This window comes from Diplotaxodon limnothrissa, linkage group LG11 (assembly GCF_057381915.1).
Source record: "Diplotaxodon limnothrissa isolate DT_005_m linkage group LG11, D_limnothrissa_male_GT1.1, whole genome shotgun sequence".
Taxonomy (NCBI): domain Eukaryota; kingdom Metazoa; phylum Chordata; class Actinopteri; order Cichliformes; family Cichlidae; genus Diplotaxodon; species Diplotaxodon limnothrissa.
The window spans coordinates 7,777,449-7,796,231 of record NC_140606.1 but is presented as its reverse complement, the minus strand read 5'-3'; the positions used below and the strand labels follow the sequence as shown (position 1 = coordinate 7,796,231).

The 18,783-nt window shown below is 41.8% G+C and overlaps 1 protein-coding gene across 1 annotated transcript in view; it reads left to right on the top strand.

Annotated features, from left to right (window-relative positions):
- Nucleotides 1–18,783, top strand: part of LOC146622257 (low-density lipoprotein receptor class A domain-containing protein 4-like) — a 286,730-nt gene that overhangs the window by 138,315 nt on the left and 129,632 nt on the right. Inside the window, exon 3 of the mRNA XM_085366124.1 lies at nucleotides 14,547–14,687. Coding sequence (XP_085222250.1) covers nucleotides 14,547–14,687 — 141 coding nt within the window. The remainder of the gene's footprint in view (nucleotides 1–14,546; nucleotides 14,688–18,783) is intronic.

Sequence of the window (18,783 nt, the reverse complement as noted above, 5' to 3'; positions counted from 1 at the left end):
TTCTCAACGTGGTTACCGGAGAGAGTGAGTGTGACAGGTAGGGTGACGTGCGTTATGTCAGGCAACCGGTGACCAGACAGGGCGGACACGCGGAGAGGATGAGGCAGTGGTCGTTTGCCAATGCTGAGCTTGGAGACTAGCGACGCATCAATGAAATTCTGTTCTGCACCAGAGTCAATTAACACAGAGAGGGAATGGGACAACGACCGGAGGGTGAGTTTAGCAGGCAGCAAGAGACGGGGAAGAGGCTTGTTGCTGGACAGGTCGCCCACCAGTACCCTCTCAATTACTGGCGGGCGCCTCCTTTTGCCAGCGCCGGGCAGGCAGAGATGTAATGCCCCTTGCGACCGCAATACAGACACTCACCCGCGGAAAACCGGCGTTGTCGCTCCGCAGGGGTGAGTCGAGAACGTCCCAGCTGCATGGGTACCTCCTCCTCAGTTCCAAAAGCTCTAGCCTCCCGTGCGTCGGGTTGGGGCTCCCGAAAAGCCAGGGGCTCGCGAAACTGCTGTCTTCGTGAGCTCTGGCGCGCCCGCAGGCGATCATCCACCTGAATACACAGGGACATCAAAGCATTTAGAGAAGCAGGAAGCTCACGCATCATTATCTCATCCTTGAGCTCTTCGCGGATATTATTTAACAGAGTGGTCTTCAGGGCCTCAGGTCCCCATTTGGTCTGTGCAGCTAGAGTCCAGAAATCAACAGAAAAGTCAGCCATGCTTCGCCTACCTTGCTTCAGATTAATCAAACGATAGCCAGCTGCCTCCGTACTAGAGCCTTTATCAAACACCGACTTGAAGCGCGACAGGAAGTCGTCATAAGACATTCCGGGGCAAGCCTGCAGCTGGGCCTGGGCCCAGGCCAGGGCTCGATCACGTAGTAGCTGGGTGACGTAAGCGATCTTAACCCCGTCAGAAACAAACACATGGGGCAGTAATTGAAAGTGCATAGAACACTGCAACAAAAATCCCGCACATTTTCCCATCTCCCCAGAAAAAGCCTCAGGTGAAGGCAAAAGCTTATCCAGCGAAACCGCGGAGGCTACTGACGCTACCACGCTAGCAGCCTGGGTAGCTGTGGCTGTTGTAGTGACGGCAGGAGCGTGCGTTACCTGGGGAGGGGCCGCGGGAGGCTGGTCCTCGGCCAGCGGAATCCGTTGGGCGAAGGCCTGCGTTAGAGACGCCACGTCTCCGCTGAGCTTCACCAGCATTTGTTCGTGTCGGTGCAGAAGCTCCTCCAGAGACATAGGGGCTGTCGCTGCCGAGGCTGGGCCTGCTGAGTCCATAGCGGTGGCTGGATTATTCTGTCAGGCTCAGGAGGGACTCGGAGGCAGACCGTCACTTAAGTTCGTGATTTATTTACACACACAGACACCAGGTGCGAATATATACAGGTGAGGGGGCACAGGCACGGGAAGAAGAGGGCTATGTACAAAATCCACTGAAGCTCAGGTAGCTCGGACTCCGGCTTTAGCTCACCAACGGCGGTCCTCAGGCTGGCGAGAATCCTGGCACAGAGAGGAAAGGCAGGTAAGTAGTGGCACGACAGAAACTCGAAAAACGGCTCAGATAGGTGATGACACTGACGAGTGTTACACAATAATCCAGCGAGGAAGCACTCTCAGCAGCCGCCTTAAGAAGTGAGTGAGATGATTGCTTGCAGGTGTCCGAGCCAGGGGCTGGAGCCGTCATGACTCCGCCCCGGTAGAGCGCAGTGCAGGGGAGAGAGAGAGATGCAGCACAACAAAAACACTTGTAGCCATACAGAGTCAGCCGAGAAGGCACAGGGTCATGACAATCTCAGTGCTGAAGTGTCGAGAAAATTGTAGCTTTCTGTGAGCGAAGCAAGCCCATGACCTTCTGTATTTTTCACTGACGTCCCATCCAGGGACAGAAAAAAACAAACCTCAGTCTGGACCCTTACTTTTGTTGCCTCTGGGCTTAGTTACAGCCAGCCTTGAAATCGTTTCATATAAATCATGGAAAAGTATAAAGGCTGCAAATGTCACAGAAACAGTGATAAATAAGTCTTTATAAATATAAAGACAAACTGATTATTAATGTGCAGATAAATAAATAATAAAATAATATAATTAATTATATAATTAGAAATAAATTATTGACTTTATTTATTTTTATATACCATTTATTATTTATATTTACTACAGACAGTGACCAAATAATAGAATTTTAAAATCTATCTTAAATGCATGATCGAAACCTATATTCTCATTGCCGTTTGTTAGTTTTTATTTTAAAATTTCAGTGTCTTTATGATTGCATTATCTGTTTTCCAACAGATGACTAAAGTTACTAGCTGATTAATTTTCACTATTTATGAACAGAATATTTGATTTGTTTTTATAATTCCTCTGTTTACTTAATGGAGAGCAAATGATAAGCTGTTCATTATCAATGAATGAGATGATTTATGGTGAATACACCTGAATATTGCACTCTGAGTACAGCTTTGAACTGTGAACTGAGCCACATAGAGCTGAAGCACTGAACACAGCAGTCTTGACAGTGCTAACCTCTGAGAGAACAGAGAGCCACGCGGCCAAGAACAAAGGATGCTTTCATGTTAACTGTGTGACATCCAGGCTTGCCAACTTTCAACACCCAGCTGAAGTGAGATTCTGATCTTTTTTCTTCTATTATTTGTAGACTCATTTCAGTGCCGAAAAGTGGAGAAAATTGTAGTGTTCTGTGAGCGGGGAAGGGCTATGACCTTTACTGTATTTTTCCATCGAGGACTGGTATCTTCTTATTTGTCAACCCTCGATGTAGGCCAGCTGAGATTTTTAATAATTGCTGGAACCACAGAAACACCTGCAATGAAAGTGGCATTACAGGTCATCCTCCTTTTTAGCCTGTTTGTTTATTGTGGGTGAACTATTAGCACTAGTAAGCTAACATTTGCTTTTTACCTCTAATCATCCATGTCATTACAGTTCCTCAAGGGGTAACTTGAATGCATATAATTCCTGGAGAATCTACTTCATAGCATAGAATTAATAATCTCCTGTTAAAAGGGAGTTTTTCCTTCCCACTGTCGCCAAAGTGCTTGCTCATAGGGGGCCATATGATTTTGGGGTTTTTCTCTGTATGCATTATTCTAGGGTCTACCTTAAAATATAAACCACCTTGAGGCGACCGTTGTTGTGATTTGGCGCTGTTTAAATAAAATTTTATTTAATTGAATAAAGCAACCTCGAGGAGAGAACAGTCCATTTCATTTTTCAGGGCTGCCAAATCAAATTCAAGACCTCCTGAAAGTGATTTTTAAAAGATACTGACCCAGCATTGACATCCAACGATATGAACTTTATTGTATTTGCTCTAAGAATTGTCACTGAAAACTAAAACGTAACTTTACTTTGTCTGATTTGGATCAACTTTAGACCGAGGTTTAGGTCTGTTTTGGAACACATAGCCCTATTACAGCCATGAAAATAGCGTTACAACCCATCCAAAGAAACTCTTTGAAAAGACTTTGAAAATGCAACTTTTAGCAGCATTGAGATTTGGGTGAAAAGTGAAAGGTAAAAATTTGCCGTTCCTTGACATCAAAAGTCATCTAGAGAAAGATGTCTTTTATGTCTGAGAACGGTGAGAAGTTACCTTTTCAGATTGTTGAAAAGGTGACTTTAAAAAGATGTTCCCTTCCCTGCTCAAAGCGCTTTGAGTGGACAGTAATACTAAGAAGGGGCTGTTTGAATGCGACTCCTTTACATTTGAATTTGGTTGACAAATGAAATGTGAATAAATGGGGTTTTTTTGTATTATGAAAAGAACTTGAATTCAGCCAAATTTCTGATTACTTACTGAGCAGTTTTTCGTTAATGTGACGTGTGGAAGACACAATGGTGCTTAATTGGTACATAACCATCGAGGCAGCAAAGCTTTAAATTTAGGAGGTGTCTAGGTCAAACCTAGCTTTTTCCCCCGATTTACTCATAAGAAGAAGGTGCAGAGTTGCTCTTGGCTTCTTCCCACAGTCTCTATGTCTTTAAATTATCTATAGTTGGAGTGTGAATGTTTGCGTTGCCCCTGTGATAGACTGGTACTGTAGTACCAGTTAGTGCTCACTAACCCTAGCACAATGACAGCTGGAGTAGATTCCAGACCTTGGGTTATTAAAAGGAGACATTTTTACTCTTTTTAGTTGTGAAGTTTGTTTGTAATGTAGCTGATTTAGCAAATTTTCAAGATGGCGCCGGTGTGTGTGGCTGCTCATCTGTCACTCCCAACTTTGTGTGTGTTTATATTATTTCTGACCCATGTCGTTCACAAAACAAGGCTGAGGTGTGATCACCAGACACTACTGGACCTCCAACCTCCAACCTGTGTCATTTGGCGCTGATAGGCAGCAACCCTTGCTCCCAGTTCTACTGGAAATCCTGGGTTACCTGTACTGGGTTCCCACGCTGCCTTCCAGGTGAAAGCATCATTGTCGCCGGGGCAAACAAAGCGGTCGGCTGGTGAAGCTGAAGGTTTCCCTGAGGAATCTACTGTTTTCCGACCAGCGCATGGGTTGTTCCCAAGATTGTTGGGGAAGCCAAGATGAGCAATACCAGGACACGAAACTGAGGCTCTCTAGGTACTCTACAACCACCAGATGCTTTTATAAATGGAAATATAGAGAGTTTACAACAAGGAGCAAACCACTGGTTTGAACAAGATTAAACAGAAAACATTTAAAAGAACTGCACAGGTTTGAAAAACCACGATTAAATTATACCAGAATAATGAGAAAAGTAAAATATGGGAGAGAAAGAAACGTTTCAGTACCTGAAGCATACCACATCATCTGTCAAACATAGTTGAGGCAGTTCTATGACATGGACATGTTTGGCTGCCAGTGGAATGAGGCCACTGGTGTTTATTGATGACATGACTGCGGATAGTCAGGATCATTTGTAAAGTGTGCAAAGCTGTGGTCTCTGCTCAGAGTCAGGAAAACACTGCAAAACTAATCACACAGTTCTTCACAGTGCAAATGGATAATGACCCAAAGATAATGGTAAAAGCAACAAAGAGCTCCTCAAGGCAAGAAATGTGATATTCTTTAGTGGCCAAGTCAGTCCAGCTGATCTCAGCCTAGAAGTGCAAAAAGGAGCAACTGGAGGTAGCTGCAGTAAAGGGAGGAAGCACAGCATGCGGCGATGCCCATGGGTTCTAGACTTCAGGCAGTCACCAACTCCACGATATTTTTATTCTAGTTTTAAAAACGATCCCCATACATGTTCGTTTTTTTTATTATTACTTGTAAGTATCTGAAATTGGGGACTGTGTATAAAAAAGCCTAATCAGTTACTGCAAAACTTCAGTCAACTGGGGGTCTATGCATAAAAGGGGTCTTAATGTGCTCTTAAACAGTTTCTGAACCATGCAGACTTTTTATAAAACTCCATGACTTAAAGCTGAAATTCTGCACTTTAATCACGTATTATTGTCTAATCTAATCTACTGAGGTGATGTACAGAGGCAAAAAAAAACCATAAAAATTGAGTCTTCATCCAACACATTACGGACCTGACTGTATTTGCTATTTTTGGAAGTGTTTTCTTGTTTGAACAAAGTCTGGCTGCGTAGCACAGAGGTTTAAGATTATAATGGGGTTCAAGAGGTTAAACAATAGTTTGTCGTAGCAGCAGGTGGCTGTGTGTTCTCATTTCACTTTAAATTCCCTTGACATTTAGCTGAAAACACAGACCGTTAGAGCTGAAGAAAGCACAGGCAGACGACGGTAAGTTAATGAAGTGAACACTGAAAGCATCTTTTTGCTGCACTGTTTTATTACAGAGTTTACAAAATTCACTGTTTTTATTGCTCAAAAGAGTATTTTTTGTAATAAAGTACACCTTTGCTTCTGCTTGTTGTGCAGCCTTTTGATCTGTATCGCTGTCTAAAAAGCGCTCTAAAGATGCACAAGTGCTCTTTGAGAGTTATTATGCCAAATATAATGAGCAAAATAAAAAAGCTTAAACAGAAAAGATGCGTTTCAAAAGATTTCCAGAATTGCCTGCGCAGTTTCGAAATTGTCAAGGTTTTATATTGTCATGAAGAAATAGCATCACCGGTAATGTAAGCGTGTTTTTTGAACAAACAGCGCTCCTCTCGACCGTGACCTCTCGTATACTTTCACTTACACTATCATATAGTAGACGGTCTTCTTGTTTAACCGAGCCCTCGCGAGTGCTTTTGTTTGCCTCCTGCTCATTTTTTTCCCTTTATTCTTCAGGTAAACGCATATGCTGATCAGATCTTGACAGAACTTGAACCTCTGTGTCGAACATATTCATATCACGCTAATTAACTTGTGTGTGTGTGTCTGGGGAGGGGTTAATTGTTGTCTCACTTCAGTATTTCAGTAAAGCCTTTTCTTCAAATTCACGTGACACTTTTGAGTGTTGCTTGAGAGCAAGAAAGAGAAGAGCAGTGGAGGAGAAAGATGCTGGCTGGTAGATGGGAGAAGTAAAAGCAAAACCACAAAGTGAGAAGATGGACAAAGTGAGGAAGGAAGACAAGATGAGAGAGTAATAGGGAGTAATAGAGCTGGAGAGCCGAGGATAGACGGAAGAGGAGACGAGACTGAAAAAGAGTGGGGCTAGACGGACGATCAGGGTAATAGTTGAGACAAAATGAAAGACAGAGCGAGGAGAGGAGAGGCTGGGCAAGTCACCGAGGCTTCACTAATTGCCACTCAGAAGGAGGGGACAGGGCTCTTTCCAAAGAACGGTCATGCTGGTCTGTTCTTTGAATCGGATCTGTGTTCCTGCCCCTCCTCCCTCTGCCAGCATCTAGACAAGAGCAGAACAAGCTGTTCTTGTTATGGGAGGAAGAGGATAAAATGTGCAGTGTCATTAGGTCGCTCACTGCCAGCCGGGCAAATCGGAAGAACTCGCACCAGAAGCGGGCCTGCAAGGTGTTTGCTCGGAACCGTTCTGTACGTGCACGTACAAGCCTGGGCGCCTGCGTTCGCGTGTGTTGATTAACCGCAGCAAAACACAGCAGCTCCCCACCTCCCCAACCACTGTAATGAATTTGATTAAAATGCTTCCTTCTACTTTTCCTCTGAAGGTTTTCTCTTTTTTTTTTCAACCTTCCATCTTCCATTTATTACCACACCAAGGACAAATAGTCTCACAGAAAAAAGGAAGAATCCAAACCAGAAGTGTGGAGAATCTGGCTGAGACTTGATTAGAGCCGTCGATTAGACCTGCGTAATCGCATTAAGTAATGAGTTTGGCACGCAGGAGTCAAAGCTGATTTGTTACTATGGCGAAGGCATCATTTAGCTGAACATTTCAGCAGGAGTCGTGTAAATAAGTCCAATTTTATCCGCCTCACGTACCGTCCACAAATCAAGCAGGACCATTTGCGAGACTGAACATGTGCAACTTTTCTGTTCTTGTTTCCATTTGTGTTTTCAAAGTAAAACGCAGAACTAAGCATGTTGATTCTGATTACCTTAATTAACGTGTTAAGGGAGTCACACAGATGGATCATAACTGTCTCGTTTCTTGTTCAGTCTGGTTCTGATGGGTCCCTGTGACATCTGTGCTATTACTGTGTTGGACACAGTTTTTATGTTTTTATAACAGGACCTGGGGTTTGGCTATGTGCAAATAAGTCATTATCTTCAGTTCATATCAGTTTATGCTCACATGATCACATGCATATGACATGTTGGAGTGTCCTAGCAGTGCATCAAGTAAGACAGGACAACTGAGGAAAACTGTAACTGAGCAAAAACACTGAGAGACAATGCTCCAACCCAACTATCCACACTTGGAGTCATGAACACAAGTGCACATTCACACTCCTTCACGACCAACAACTTATTATTATTCACGTCCAGACTTTACAAAATTACAGCAGGACACCCACACACACACTTATCACACGATACAAGGGTTAGTTTTAGTTAATGACAGACAAAAATATAGTGTTTCTTTCTTGAAGACAGGAATCACCAAAAATTAACCATTATTTCAGGCAGACTAAGGTCCCATCCGCCAGCAACCACTCACCAGCTGGTTAGGCATTTCCCCCTAACAACCAGAGGTCACTGACTGGTCTGTAAGCGTGTAAGATTAAGGCCTAATAAGTCAAACTCACTTGTCCTGCTGATATATCCGCTGATCTCTGTGACAACTTATATCAGCTGAAACCCTTCTTCATATCCAATTAGATGTCCAGTATAGGGCCATAGTTGTTACATTTGCAACCCACCTCAGCGCCCCGTTTTCATAGTATGTCTGACCTAATCAGTGTCATATCTGTATATGAAGATATTTGATAGTTCAAGGTAAAAAGACTGCATGAGAGGGGAAGAGTGAGGAATGATGCACAATAAAGGATAATCATTGTTTGGAAGATACATGAGCTTCATAACATGTATGTGTGAGTTATGAGAGGTCCTTCTTAATCTGGTTTGACTCTGGCCATCATGTCCTGTGTTTAAACGCTACAATATTGGCATAAAAGTAGGCTGACCCATCGGGACAGAAGACAGCCATTTAACCGATGATTGACCCGACACCATATAAACAGACTAACACGACTTGTTCAGCTTTCTTTCCCGTTATGTTACTTTTTCTATAACATGCACATGACACTGACCAGTGGCAGCTTAAGATGTTCTTGTGCGTAGAATATAAAAGTACTATATTGACTACTTTGACCCAAAATCTTTCGAAGGTGTTTGCTTGGGTTGAGATATAGTGACTCCGAATAACCCCTTTGAACAGCCTTTGGATGAATGGTTTCATTGAAAGGCTGTCCAGTTAGACTCCACTTCAATACAGATAGAAAATGTTTCATCATAGAATAAATATGACAACTGCAAACCCCGTTTTTTAATCATTTGCGATGGGCCTTGAATCTAACCGAACAAACAAATTAAAACCATGTCAGCTAAATGTCCCCCGATATAACAGAGCCACCAGATCCTGTCACTGTAAGGGTCAAGGGTTAAGGTTTGTCTTTTCATTCGTCACAAGTCTGCATCTGTGAACGCTACGTTAACAGTAGGGGTTAAATTCTTCAAGAATTCAGCTAGTTTCATAAGATGGCAGTTCATTCAATACATTAAGATCACGAGAATACCCACAATCCTTTTGGGCAACACCAGGCTGAATGTAAAATTGTGTTTCTTTGTTTCAAAAAAACAAAACAAAAACTCCATCAAGCACCTTTGATTTGGGAATATACAGAATATAAGCACGAAATGTTGCCTTCAGTTATTTAATTTAGTCTCCTACGAGTCCTCCAACATGGAAGTGTAATTATTCCTGTCAGCTGATTGCGCGCTTTAGTGGAGAGTATTCCCAGGCAAAGTTTTAATGAAATAAAAGCAAACCAAACCACTCTAGACCTGCTCACTTTGCCCAGCTCTGTCTGTGGTTCACATTACATGTTAGTGTTCACTAACATGTTCACAGTACGTGTCACAGGTTTTGTGTTTCATAAGTGATGTTTGTTGCAAGCAGGAACATTTTTTGAAATTTCTCTCTAAATTATCCATCTCAGGAAAAACAACTTTTGTCTGTCTGAGTTCAAAAACATATCCATGGAGATGACATGCAGGTGAACACGCCTCCACATCTCAATTACTATTTGCTAAAGTTTGTGTGAGTTTTAATTACAGTAATAATGATGTTGGCTGTGGTGAACCAGAGACCATTTTTACCAGTGAAACTGTGCATCTTTACTTCAAAATGAGCTGTGTTTGTTCACTCGATATTCAGGAGCCCCGGTGAATGATCAAGTATTAGAGTAAATACACGGTACAGCTAATGGGTTGCTGTTCAGGCTACAGTATAATTGGTAATTCAGGCACAGTTCACACACTTAATTATTAAACGGTGCTCAGTCTGACTAGTGTGCACTTGCTCTGTCTAATGTAGAAAAATGAAATGTGAAAAATTCACATAGTGTCTCTCCCTGAAATGATGATGCAGTTACTTTGAATAATCCACAAACTGGGTTCTGGTCTTTATACAGAAGAGGAAACAGTGTCAATTGTTGACTTTCTGGATGATGTTGAATAAGAAAAGGGATAAAAACACTTACAAGTGTTTTTCTGCAGAAAACTAAAAGAAGAATTTCAATAACTTCCAAACGTCTCTGTAGAAGATATTTCAGAATTTCTGCTAGCAGCCTGGTCTTTACTCTTACGTAGGTATTTACTTGTTGCAACTATATCCATCACGGACCATGGACCATGACGGTGATAAGACTGATTGCATGGCTCTATTCTAGGAGCTCTTGGCACTCCCATGTGCATGAAAATCCCAAGGCAGACAAGGCTCTAACGGCATAAAGCAGAACAGGCATCAACAACAATTTAACACTGATTCCAGCTTGAAAGTAACAGCTGGGTTGGAGGTGTGTTGTAAAGCAGCTTGTATATTTACAGCGACTGTAGACAAGTTAAAGCAACTTAGGCCTTAGTTACACAGGCCTAAAGACCAGCCAGCACCCTGCCCCCGGCAATCTACATTCGCTAGGGAAACATTTGTATTCTTCAACCTGTTGGTAAGTGCAGGCTGGCTGTCACTGGGTAAAACCAGTTTCAAAGACTGTACTGGCCCCATTTTGTCGCTATCAGGTTGTCACAGTTGCATGTAGTTTGTGTGGAAGATGCTCTCTTGTCTGCAAATTTTAATTAGCCATTGAAAAAAGTTGATGTAACTAGATGCAAACTAGAAATAGAGAAAGTTACCTTTCAAAGTAAAACTTCTTTATTACTGCTGAAATGAACCCATTTCAAAAGGTGCAGCTTTTATTTTGAATGTTCAGAGTTTATGGCTTGCGTTGCACTCTTCAGTTTTACTACCGTAAAGTGATTAATTGTTCAGTATCTACAATTAAGTCTGTGAAGGACATCAGCTGTGCCCTGCTGAGCTTATCCTTGAGTTTCATTTTATAGTTAGCCACATGGCAAGTGATTGACTTGAGTAGTTATGGTTTTATTGTGGTACCTTTTCTTGAAAACGCTTAAAAGAAACTAAATTTTGCCCTTGGTTTTACCTTTTGGGGTGAATTGGTCATCATCATTCAATTTTAGTTTTGTTTTTATCATTAATGTTTTTTTGTGGGGAAAACAAAAAAGAAGAATCTGCTTTTGTAGTTGACCTTGTGAAAAGATGCAAGAATTAAAAACTCTGTATCATGTGTAAAAGCACAAGATATTGCCCGAAGCATTTTGCATATCTCTCTTTGTAGTTCAGAGATGTTACATTTTTTAATCCAAAAACTGTTCCAATTTGTCAGAAGCCTAGTGCCTACTAGCACTTGCAATGTAACTTGACCGGTGACACAGAGATTCTGGTGTTTTATTAGTATCAAGTAGAGAGGGGTTTCTTTTATTTAACTTCACACTGCCAGTAGCATACCTTAAGGACATTTATTAGACTTCAAACAGCCAACCTGTACTGGAAACAAATGCCTTCTTTCCTTTATAAGGTACAGTTCCCAAAAGGAGGTCGTGTCTTGAAGAACAAGGCGAGCTCCACAAATTTTACACCACCAAAGTCTGCTTACCAGTACTGGGGAATACAACTGCATATGTGATTTAAGTTTTATGCAGCCTTTGATGCCTGTAGTGTGAAGTCTGATAAATGTGATGTCACTTGAATAAAAAACAGGTGGGTCAGAGAAAATAAAATCTTGAGGTGTGGAGACAGAGAAAGTGATCTCTGCAGCCCCTCGTCTTTGCTGCAGGCTAGCAGCTCCAGGCTGTATCAGCTAATAACAGCATAACCAAGAGGACTGGATAGAGCACTCAGAGAATTGCTTGCCTAGTGCATAAGCCAAAAAGGTTTTCTACTTTCTAACTTTGCTTTCTTGATGATCAGAACAGGTGCTAATTAGTAAGTAAGTAAAACTTTGTGGATTGATGATTCATAACATAGTGAAGACCCGCCTTGTTGGCGTTATATATGTCACACCACGGAAAAAAGTGCCCAGAGAATCCCGCGTGACCAAAATTATAACAACTTACTGATGAGTCTTTTGAAGTGGTTGCTTGGACAAGGCCCTCAAACATTTGGTAGCCTATTCCACTCTTCAAAGTGACTTTGGCGCATCAGAACAATGATAAATCTGCAATAAGATGAGTCAGTCTGCCCCTGGTCTGCTATCATTTTGTGAGTGAATGGGGTTGATTTGGTGATTACATCCAATCTGTTTGTGATAATAAAAATAAATATTTACTGTGATAAACTGACAAAAATCACAAGTCTGTAGTCTGGTGCAAATCTACTGCTTACATTCAGAGTCCAGCCTGAACCTCAAAGATGTGAAACAGAAATTCCTCAACAAATAGTTACGCAGTAATTAATTACTTTAACCGCATTACATTTTTCTGTCATGCAGTAACTTAAGTAAGTTAATACATAACAGCTGCAATTATGTTGTTATTTGTGTTACAAACACCAGATTTCAGTAAGTGTGCCTGGATGAAGGAAATGGTGGAGCATTCTACAGCGTTTGAGGAGTGAGAGTATGGACATGTGTGTGAGGGCAAAGTGCAAGCTGGGTTTAAGACAGAAACAACTGTATTATATTGATGGTGCACCTTGTGCTGTCGGCAAGCATCTGCACAGATGGCATGTTAACACAAAGCTAGCCAAGAACCCAGCGTAATGCTAAAGCTGAGTGTATGCAGACCCCAGTTCAGCTGCCAGAGCCTGAACTTCAGCAGTTAACAAAAGCAGTGATAAGCAGTCAAGCTTGTAGCCTCTGTTTCTACCTGTTTGTGTTTCTACGGTTGACTCATTATGGCGATTTCAAGTCTCTTTTGGCTAGTTTTCAGGTGTTGTGTTGTCAGTTTTGTGTTCATACATTAAAACTAAAAGAAATATTGTGTGTGTGTGTGTGTGTGTGTGTGTGTGTGTGTGTGTGTGTTGTCATTACGATAGGGATTCTTCATTGTTGTTGGTTAGGCATTTGTAACCTGAGGTTAGCCTGATAGTTATGTGACAAGCTATTTCAGATCATTTTACGGATTGAAGCACATTAACATGTAACTGCATGTAACAAGTAGTGTTAAGTAATGAACTGCATTACTTTTAGGAGAAGAAACGAGTAATCTGTAACACATGACTTTTTTTGTTACCATCCCAAAAACTGGGATCTTCTATTTAAAGCATCACTTTTACAGGTGGTGGTCATGATGGATTGTGGGTAGTCTACGCACCAGATGTTGATAACCCATAGTGCAAGGAACTAAAAAGAAAAGACTGCATCTACACTAAGAGCTGTTGTCACAGTGCTGGCATAGAGTGCATAGAGTTTTTTCTTCCTTAGAGTAAAAACTAGCGACAATTTAAGGAAATTTTTACTATATTTTTTTTCTTGATTTTTTAAAATACTCGTTTCCATTCAGCATAAATGCATTTTTCCTCCACGTATAATCGAAAAACATATCAATCATAATGTGTCACAGGAAAAACCATCACAGTCTGTACGAGTGCACATCAACACTGTCATTCATGTCTCGCTGTTCTTGCAGTCGGTGAAGTTCTGGCGAACTCGGTGTGAGTGCAGCTCTCACGTATCGGCTTCACTAAAAACACACAAATAACACTCTGAGCCACACTAACATGGCCTTGCTTTGTGGTGCATCAAACACTTTGTTGTTATTATTCTTATTTGTTACGATTAAAGCTCTACATGATTACACACACACACACACACACACACACATATATATACTTTCCCATTTACAGTTTGGAGGGTTTTTATGTTTTTTTCAAACCAGATAGCGCTAATCAGGCGTATTAATATTTAGAGGGAGAGAAGCATTTTGGTAATAGCCGTGACGGGACCACATTACGGTTCAGGGCTGCGGCACATCAAAGGGCCGTTTGAAAGAGCTGTTTATTTATTTGTTGTTTTGAACGGGAGACCACTTTTTTGTCTGACCTTGTTTCTGTGTGAACTCAGCACATTAACTCTGCTTTGTATTTGAGCTTACAGGTTAAAAAAAAACAACCTCATTCCACGCGACCTTGCACATTCTGAAGCGTAGATAACGGGGAGGATTTCACATAACAGTCCAGCATTTGAACATTTTGTTGTCTGTGCGGTTTATCAATGCTTTTACACATTTTAGAGCTCGCCTGAATGCACTACTACTGCAGTGACACTGGTGTATGTGTGTGGGCGGACTTTTTTTTTTTCAACTTGTGTTTTTCTCTCTCTTTCCCTCTTTTGTAACATGTATTTTTACCAAAAGGCATTTTTATATATATATTTTAATTTTCCACTATGGTTTGATTGTGATTGTTTCTAAAATTTTTTTTTTTTTTAATTATAGATCTTTCCAGAGCAGAGAAGAAGCAGACTAATTCTTTAAAAGATGATTATGACTCTGGGATCTTGAATGAATAGAACATTTTGTTCTGATAGGAAACAAAATGTGGTATTAACATCAGGCTTTGCCTCATTTCAATGTACAGCTTCAGACAACTAAATGTTTGTTATTCTTGCTAAGAAATGTAACATGTCTTTTATTCCCTCACCGTACAGAGTGCAAATTCCACTGCACCAATGGGAATTGCTTGCGTCTGGGCTCGCTGATCTGCAACCAGCTGAATAACTGTGGGGACAACAGCGATGAGGAGAACTGCCCTGTGGTCACCCAACACCCTCCGCCGGGCATCTTCAACTGTGAGTGTTGCAGGATGCTGTTACACATCTGTGTCTCTATCTGTCTACCTCAAACCATCAAACCACACCAACGCATCCTCTCTCTGCTTTGCCTCACTTCTGATTTTGCCCCACCGGGGACAAGGGTTTGGGGTTTTGAGCTTTTCTCATGGGTGTTGCAAACTTTCTGACTTCTGCCCCCGGCACTTCACATTCAAAGTTTTTAAATGGTGCAATAGTTAACTTCACACTTACTTTTATCATTCATCAAAGTACTTTTGGCATGTTGTTGTTTTACATTGATCCATCACTTCAGTGTAATCCTAATGAAGCCGTATAACCTGAAAACCCATGTTTCCTTTGCTACATATCTGGAGCGGTATATTAGTTTCTTCTGTGGACTAAACTACCTGTCCGGTGCAATAGCATGTGTTCGGTCAATAGCAAACCGAGATGGGTTAAGACTCTGTGACAAATGACGAAATGACCCCTGAGCTCTATGTGTGCAATGCCCAAGCTGACACAAACTGACCTGAGACCTGCTTCCTAGTATACTTAGTCTAATTTCAGAGAAACGTGAGTTTACTCAAATGCAAAACTAATCATCTGGAAATTGTGTTGAGGGCTGAAAGCACATGAAATTAATGGCAGGGTAACTGTCACTGCTTGAGAACTTGATTTCAGTTGCATGTTGTATTGTTTTGTGACGTCATCCTTGCTTATCAGTATAAGGGAACAAAGTGTACAGGCATTATACCAAATCTATATACCGCACCCTCTCATCCCTACCGCCAGCACCAGCCACCTGCTTCTAGCTCCTGCTGAGCACCACTGTCCAGGGAACAAGATGAGAGTGTTCCCTTGACTCGTCACAATCAATGAAAACACAGAAGGGGAGTGAGAGAGAGAGAGATGTTGAGAGGGGGAGATGGAAAGAGAGGTGCAGAGAGAGGGAGAGAGAGACAGACAGAGAGAGAGAGAGAGGGTGAAGGACACCACTGGGCTTCAATGGCTGTCTGCCAGGCCACTTTGATGTGCTGCGGCGTTCTCTTTCAACAACTTTTAGGAGGAGAGGGAAAACTTTTTACAGCAGCACTTTCATCCTTGGCTCCATGAGAGAGAGAGAGAGAGAGAGAGAGTGTGTGTGTGTGTGTGTGTGTGTGTGTGTGTCTGGCAGGTTTCTTACCTTCCTCTCCATCTCTTTCTCTCATCTCACCCACCCTCATTCACTCCCCCGCCCTCTACCTTCCTCCCTCAAATGTGTTTCACCTCTCCAACCCCTCCAACCTTGTTGTTTTTTGAATCTATCTCACTTTTTTTTTCTGCTGCTGTCTATCTAAATTTCTGCAGCTCTACAAGGCACAGCAAATGAACATTTTTTATATTTATTTAAATTTTAGGGTGATTTAAATGGGTGGGGGTGGGGGGATAATTTCCAATGGATAGAATCCTCCTGAGCTGGGTGCTTAAAATATTTAGCTATCTAGAGCGGATGTTAATGTAAGAGTCTGCAGCTTGCATTACGGGAAAGCTGCTCAATGAGTGTAATTTTCTGAGCTGGTGCACATTTTCTGTTGATGCCATAGAGACACAAGAAGGGCAGAGAGATGGTTGCAGGGAAAAGAAGGTGAGAGAAAGGAGAAAAACGGAATAGGACGATTACAAAAAAATAAGAAAAAGAGTGCAGGCAGTCTCAGGGGGAGACAAGAGACAAAGAGGGGCTTGAAGTGAGATGGAAGACCAGACAGAGACACAGCCATGGATGGAAAGAGAGGGGGATTAAGAGGAGGAAAGGAGGAAGGGAGAGGGACATAGAAAACGTTTCTGTGTTAATGGAGTTTGCCATCTTGTTGCAGCCGCTGGCTGTTGTCGTGGCGGTGGCAGACAGATGGATCATGAATACTGTCTAGACACACTGCAGCCTGATGCCTGCATCTCACTCCCTGCACCTCCTCTGCTCTCCTCTCCTCTCTAGGTTCCTCACATCTGCTGCCAGCTGCAGTTTAGCACAACAGTGAGAAACAAGAAACCAAGTGTTGTGTTAGACATAGGTAATTTACATTTAAATCAGATCTAATAAAAATGGCATTAAAGAGCATCCAAAGTTTGCTTAGTACCTGTGCTTTTGTGGCAGCCAATTTGATTCATTAAAGTGTGTCTTATAATGCCCCAGAGCTTGCTTCCCTAGATTTAGTGCATTTGTTAATAATGTTTTTAATTATGCTCGTGCATCTCCTGTACAGGCTGCTAAAGCTACTGTGAAGAGGAGTAAAGTCAACAGAAGGACAGTTAGCATCGTCTACAATGTTTTTTCATTGAAAAAAGTTCCTTTTAAAGTGAGACAGTGTAGCCTTTAAAAATAATGTCATTCTTTCAAAGGGACCTCAAAGCTCAGTTTAGTGCGTTCAAAATACTAAGGCATTTTGTTGGTACGGGCTCAGTGTGGCCAGTAGCTTATAGTGACTGATGTTAGCTCAGGGGTGGGCAATCTCAGTCCACAAGGGCCGGTGTCCCTGCAGGCTTTAGATCTCTCCTTGGGTCAACACACCTGAATCACATGATTAGTTTGTTACCAGGCCTCTGGAGAACTTCAGGACATGTTGAGGAGCTAATTTAGCCATTTAAATCAGCTGTGTTGGTTCGAGGACACATCTAAAACCTGCAGGGACACCGGCCCTCATGAACTGAGATTGCCCACCCCTGTTTTAGCTAGTGTTAATAAAGTCATAGTCATTGAAGACTTCTGTCTCTATGCTAGTTATACAAGAGAGCAAACTACACTGACAAAATAACAAAGCAACAGTCAGACAGCTCGTGTAAGAAATGATTATTATTATTACAGCAGTAGAGTATACGTAAGGGTTGCTAGGCTCTGAGCTCACTTCTCAAAATAGTGTTCCATACAGAAATTAGAGCGTGATGACTAAAGAGTATGCTGGGATGGTGGAGGGGTTGAAACAGTAGTTTAAAGGAAGTGAGAGCAAGTTATTCAGCTTATCGCCACAACTAAATTTGGAGGGTGTGTTAGGGTATATGATGTGAGGAATGTGAGGCATGTTGGTGTGTATGACACACTGTATCTTGAGTTCCCTGCCTGAATTAGTGTCTAGGCTTTGCTTCGTACTGCTACCTCTCTTTACCTCTTAGCTATAATAGTTGAATTATAGTTAAATTCACATTAGACTAATTACTGATTCAAATTTGGCCAATGTAGGTCCGGTTCTCACTGTTTGGATTGATCAGCTTCATGCATGTGAAGGATTATCATTACCGAGTAGTTTTCAGTTCAGTCCACAGTTTCTAAGCCCAAATGCAGTGCGTCAGGTGAGAGACATGCTCGTCATTAGTTCTTGCTGTTCGCTGGGTTGTGTACCGCAACTTCATTCTACAATGTGAGACAATATCGAGTTCTACTCTACCTTTGAAAGAGAAGCTATCTGGACTGTAGTCCATGCAAGAGGTATTTTGGCTACGCAATAACAGGTTTTACTCACCACATGGACCACTTACAACATTTGGCTTCCTGCAACTTAGTCCACCTTAGTGGCCAACTTAGTGGCACCTTGACGCCCTTTTGACACCCTGGAAGAGACCAAGTAGACGGAAACGTAACAATGTTACAATGAACAATCTTGATCATGGGCCAACTTTAAATCAGGCATGGCTTTAGATTTCTACTGCTCCACTATCAGAAATGTTTAATCACACCTCATATATGCATATAGGATTCTTGTTAACATGATAACCGTAGGATTTTGTTATAATGTAACTTCCAAGTGCATTAGAAATATGAATTACTGGAAGATTAAAGGCAAAAACCGAGGTGCCTGATGTGTATGCACATCATGTCAGTCATCTGTCTCAGACTACGTGAGCATTGATGGAGATTGTGGAATACTCTGACAGCACTCCAACATCAATCCAGGCACGAAATGTGGGAATATTTTATGTAAGACTGCTGTTCATGTAACCTGCAGGCATCTGTAAAATGTAAATATCTAAGAAGCACCTTACAGCCAGTATGAACACACTCAAATGCACCTGCATTCACAGCTTTTTTTTTGTTACCACAGAGCCAGGATGTATTCCTAAGTGGGTGCTTTTGTTAATATATTTG